General features: G+C 39.2%; 1 protein-coding gene across 1 annotated transcript in view; it reads right to left on the bottom strand.

Annotated features, from left to right (window-relative positions):
* The window catches only part of KIF5B (kinesin family member 5B), a 46,516-nt gene extending 40,888 nt beyond the window's left edge, over window positions 1-5,628 (bottom strand). Inside the window, exon 1 of the mRNA XM_059404366.1 lies at window positions 5,490-5,628. Within this exon, the coding sequence (XP_059260349.1) occupies window positions 5,490-5,615 (126 nt within the window). The 5' untranslated portion in view covers window positions 5,616-5,628. The remainder of the gene's footprint in view (window positions 1-5,489) is intronic.
* Window positions 5,629-6,000: the final 372 nt, after the last annotated feature.

The raw sequence follows: 6,000 nt of genomic DNA on the forward strand, positions 1-6,000 counted from the left end.
CAAGTACATTCAAAATAACAATCAGCAGCCAGAGATAAACCACACTAATTTTTTCTATGTGAAAAGAAAATAAATTTTCCTCTTCATGTATCCAGAAAACATTTATTTAGCACCTGTAAGGTATCAGAAATTGTAAATGAGTAAAAGAATTTTAGAAATGTTATTTAATTAGTACAGACTACAGGGTTCAAAGAACAGAAAATAAGACTGGGTAGAATCTTGAAATATACAGCTCCTGGGTGGCTCAATCAGTTAAGCATCTGCCTTTGGCTCGGGTCATGATCCCTGGGTCCTGAGATCAGGTCCTATGTTCCTGGAATCAAACCCTGCATCAGGCTCCCTGCTGGATAGGGAGTCTGCTTCTTCCTCTACCCTTCCCCCTGCTTGTGCTTTCTCTCTCTCAAATAAATAAATAAGATCTTAAAAAAGAAAAAAATCTTGGGGCGCCTGGGTGGCTCAGTGGGTTAAGCCGCTGCCTTCGGCTCAGGTCATGATCTCAGGGTCCTGGGATCGAGTCCCGCATCGGGCTCTCTGCTCAGCGGGGAGCCTGCTTCCTCCTCTCTCTCTGCCTCTCTGCCTGCTTGTGATTTCTCTCTGTCAAATAAATAAATAAAATCTTTAAAAAAAAAAAATCTTGAATATAAAGCTAAGAAACTGTGTAAAATAGGATCAAATACAAGTGGTTCAGTAATGTTAACAGAACTGAAATGGAAACAACCTCTAGCATTAAAGAACTCACAATCTGGCAGAGTCAAGAACAGACTGCAACTAGCCAAAATACACATTTAATAAAAATGCATAAAAATATACTATGAAAACAAAAATTAAAAAATGATTAACTCAAACTGTGCTTGCAAGAAGCAAATTAATCAACAGAAAATAGGCAATAGCATGAAGAAAACTGCATCCTTCCAAAAGAAGTAATAACATACTAAAATAAACATTTAAAAAATATAAAGAACAAACACCACTGAGCTTGAAGTTATCCCATTATTACATCAGTAAAAAGAGTGGTCATAAACCATTTAGAAAGAAATATACCAAAAATAATGGGTAATAGGGACACCCAGGTAGCTCAGTCAACTGAAGCATCTGCCTTCAGTTGAGGTCATGATCCCAGGATCCTGGGATGGAGTCCCCCATCTGGCTCCTTGCTCAGAGGGGAGCCTGCTTCTCCCTCAGCCTGAGGCACTCCCTGCTTTTGCACATTCTCTGACAAATTAAAAAAAAAAAAAAAAAAGAAAGAAAGAAAGAAAGAAAGAAAGAAAGAAAGAAAAAAGAGGGTAACAGTAAAACTTGCCTAAAAAGTACTTTATGCAGGTTTACTATGGCATTTACTATGTTTACTATGGCATTCCTTACAGCAAACATGCAAACTAAAAAATAACTAAGCTGGGATCAAGTGTTATGTTCTATCACTGTTGAATCAAAAATTAAGTGCTAAGCATTAAGTTGACAAAGATCTTTTAATTCCAAAACTAAACTATAATTTTGGTATGTAAGGTAAATGTTTAATTAGAGATCTAGTCATGAAATTACTAACTGATAATAGCTTCCTGGAATGAAAAACAAGACTTATGAAATATAAAAATTACTTCTAATAGTCTACAATTAAGGGACATCTCCTAACCAAAACTTTTCAAATAAATTAAAGAAAGGAAAGCTCATTATCTGGACATCCGTATCTTAAAAACCTGGTTCTTGGCCTTGAAATGTATATTAGGTAGTCTTATTTCTATGAACCTTCAAAGATACTTCAATTCATAAAATATATTCACACCTGACAGGCTTCAAAGGGACAAAACCAAATAGGAATAAGCTTATTTGAACTGCAACCACAACGTAGATTTTTTTTTTTCTTTTTAAGATTTTATTTTAAAGTAGTCTCTATGCCTAACTTAGGGCTTGAACTCACAACCTTGAGGTTAAGAGTCACAAGATCCACTGACTGAGCCGGCCAGGGACCCTGTATCTTAGATTTCTTAAGTGAAGTGGCTCCTGTCTATATCTGGAGAGACCAGACTGAACACCAAATCTGGTTATAAAGGTCACCCTCCTAAGCAGGAATATACCTTTCTCTGGAATTCTGAATAGTGACCCTCAGATCACATGGGATTGTATCTTACCAGACTTTGCTTAGTCTGACAATGATTGTTAGTTAACATATCATAATTGTACAGGTATGTGATGAGGGCTTCTTTCTCTAAGATTTATTTGAGAGACAGAGAGCCCGCCTGTGCATGCATGCACATGTGTGAATGCTCATGCAACCTGGGCTAGGGGCAGGGGCAGAGAACCTTGTGGAGCAGGAGGCAGAGCTCAATCTCGGGACCCAGGAGAACATGACCTGAGCTGAAAACAAGAGTCAGGAGGAAGGCTTCTTCTCTTTCAATTTTCACTCTTATGGTAATGAGGATCAAACACCATAACATCGTTCATTTGAAAAGAGAAATCCTGTTGAGCTATAGACAAGAACTAGACAAGATGATCTAATTAGGTTTTACTTTCCTTTAATTTCAATGAACTGCAACAGCCTGTTGTTGGTTCTGATAGTCTATTCAGTATACCATATAAGGAACCATGATTGGTCAAGATACTTAACAATACAAATATGCACATTCCACTTTTACAATTCATAAAAGAGTTAACTTTTTCTATTGATTTTTTTTTTCCTGGAGTTCTCAGCAGGCTTATTTCAACTACATAAGATGTTACCCTTGTCCTCTTTTGTGGATAACAAGTTCTCTTATTTAAAGCAAATTCTATTTTTATCAAGTAAAGGTTTTCCTTAAATAATTCACTTAATTCATTTTTGTGATGTGGTATTTATACCTCTTCAACAAGCACTTAATTACCCTAAAGAGTTGTATAAAGACTGTAAAACATAGAGCAACACTACAGGATTACAAGATTTGCCTGCCACAGGATATATTAAAGTCACTGATGTAACAAGAATAAAAAGTTTTGACAAAAGTGAACTTAGATGAAAATGAGAATCCTCAGAAATTATTTTCTACAGGAGCACAGACTATATCTATAATTCGATCACATTATAAACTAAAATATTTATCCTTTTACATTTTGATTTAACCAGAAGATTGTATACAAAATGTTTTAAGATCACGTTTAAAATAATTTAGTTTTAAATGCCACATTGCAGCAATCCTTTCTTAAAACTGTTCATTTGGAATCAGGATCCAGTAAAATGAAAACAAATCTAGAGATTTTTAGAACTTTAAAATTTCACTCTCCCAGCTATACCTCATAAATTTTCAACAGCCTTTGAAAAAATTCATAAAAAAAAAATTGAGATGTCTTGTAACCAATAACTTAGTATGTGCAGGATTAGCTTTTGAAAATAATGAAGTAAACATGCCGCCTTACATTTCTTAAGGCTAGGTGACTCTGCTGTATTTCTGCTTAAACTTTAAAATAAAAAAAAAAAGACTAAAGATGCTTACAAGTTTACCTAAAGGCCAACTGTTTATTACAGATTCACAACTCAATCACTTATCCATTATTTCTATTATTATTTATATTTATTTACATTGCTCAGGAAACTTAAATAAGAACTTATAAGAACTTTATTCAAAGGAAACAACCTAAAATACAAGTGTGCTTACTGTGGTAACTATTTTAACTCTTTCCTCCTGTCTTATTTGGGCAGAAAGCTGCCTTCTCAATGTATTTTGGGAATCCTATCATTCCAACAATGAATCTTGGTAATACTTACAGATTTGCTTAAACACACACAAAAATCTGCAAAAATAAGATATTCTTTATACAAGTCTAAAAGGAAAATCGTTTTGATGTATCAATCACTGTTGAGCAGCTGAATAATCACAAAAACTATGAGAAACTAGTAGCCAGTTTGCCAACTAACCCAGGCCTTGCAAGCTTCCTGATTCCATGTCAGAGATATCCTAAAGAAAAAGGATGACTACTGTGCTTAACTTCGTAGTTTTACCAATGCCATTTATCGTTTTTCTCATGAACTTGTTAAAAAAAAAACCAGCCACACAGAAGTAGCTGGCAGTTGTTGGTAATCTAATGACTTCTTTGCCAAATGCCTACAGAGCAACAGAGAGCTATGACATTCAATTTCTAAAGCTGAACTTTGCAAACTTTCACATAAAAATTCTTAAAAGAACTTCAATCCTGTCTTGTAGGTCAATGCTCTTCACCATCAGTGTCCCATCTCCTATGACCCCCTTTGTTGCTTTTCCAAACTAAACTGTGCAAACAATATGCTAAATATGGAATGCCATCAGAGAAAAAAAAACTAACATTTAGATTCTGTACCATGATAGCAACGTAGAAAAAATTCTGCCACAATGGCATTACCAAAAAAGATAGATTTATTTTAGTCACAATTCACTCTTCTGTAAGCAGTGTCCTACTACCTACCCATTTTAACCTTCCTGAACGGGGGTTGTAAAATATTTGCAGATACCTTTCAAGACCAGAGATCAGACCTAAAATAAAATAAGTTAAAAAAAAAAAAATCAACCTTATATTCTGGTTTCCCTGACAATAATCAACCAACTCTGGTCATGTTTTATACCACAAAGGACACTACTTCTCCATCCTGAGATTTATCAAAATTGATTTTTCAAGGTAGAAGTAGGGATCTAGTACTAACAATAAATCCAATTTACTGATCAATTTTATTTTCTTTTTTAAAGCTTGCATTTGTAATACCCTGATACAAAGTTAACACTCTTTGCTATACTGCTACCCCATAAAACCCAGTAAGAGTATATAGGTCATTCTGGGCACCTATTTGACCCAGTCTGAGTTGGCCAGATCAGCTAGAAAACTGAAGAAAACTTGATCACTCCTATTTCAAAAGAGAACTCAGTCTTTTTACAGTCGCCGATTCGCAATTTTTAATAGTTAACATGAGCATTCATTCATCACTCAAAGGACGGGTGGGTGAACGTAAGAGATACAGGTATATTTGCAGTCATTCGATAATTTTTCCTCCTCCCGAGAGAAATATGGTTCATCACGTAGCTGTGCCTTCTGTTTCTATACAACTAGGTATGTTTACTACTTAAGGTACAGTAGGGCTGTTCTTGAACCTCAACATTCCTAGCTGAACTTTAATCCTGCACGTGTTACAAATGGTAAACTTGCGGGCAGTCCAAAACACCAACAGCAAGTGCGCACATACAAGCAGAAACGTACGCAAATATGCACTAAACTCTCCCCGGACAGTTCCTCCAGCGCCCCAGGTGGGGGAGTGTCCCACACGGAGACCAGGCGCCTCCCTTCTCTCCGAACTTAAGACCCGGTGAGGGCGATCCAGGAACACCCGTGGAGCTGCGCAGTCTCCCTCCCCAGGGTTATTTGAACCGGCAAACTCTACCGGGGGGCGGGGTTGGGGACACCACTGCTCGTTCTCAATTCTGCACCCCGCCACTTCCCAGAACTCCGGGCCCAGCCAGGAGCAAAGGAGCAGGACGGGGGGGACCGGGCTCACTCACCGCAATCATGACCGTGTCTTCTCCCTGAAACTTGGCGATGTACTTATCGCCGCGGTTCACCTCAGACTCGTTGAGAGGTCTGAAGCGACACATCACTTTGATGTTGCACTCGGCCGGGTCCGCCATCTTTCTCGCTGCCGGGGCCGGAGGCCGGGAGCCACTCCCCGCCACTCAGTCTGGAAGGAAGCGGGCCCGAGCTGAAAGTAAGGGTCGCGAAGGTCGAGAGAGTCAGCAGTCTGCAGCGCCGCGCTTCCCCCGACGGGAGTGGCCGGGAAACCCGGACTCGAAGCACCGGTGCCGGTAGCCGTCGCCCTGAAGCTCACTTCCGATCCATCATGGCAGCCATGGCGGCGGCGGCACGGGTGGAGAGTCCGCGGCTCCTCAGCTTCTCTCTCTCCTCGGACTGGGCAAACTACAGGGGCTCAAGAGGATTCCAGACCCCGGGAAAGTCGCCCCCTTACTTCTTCGGAGACAGCAGGCCGGGCACACCTTTTGCTCGCCCGGCTGTCCG

This window comes from Mustela nigripes, chromosome 6 (assembly GCF_022355385.1).
Source record: "Mustela nigripes isolate SB6536 chromosome 6, MUSNIG.SB6536, whole genome shotgun sequence".
Taxonomy (NCBI): Eukaryota; Metazoa; Chordata; class Mammalia; order Carnivora; family Mustelidae; genus Mustela; species Mustela nigripes.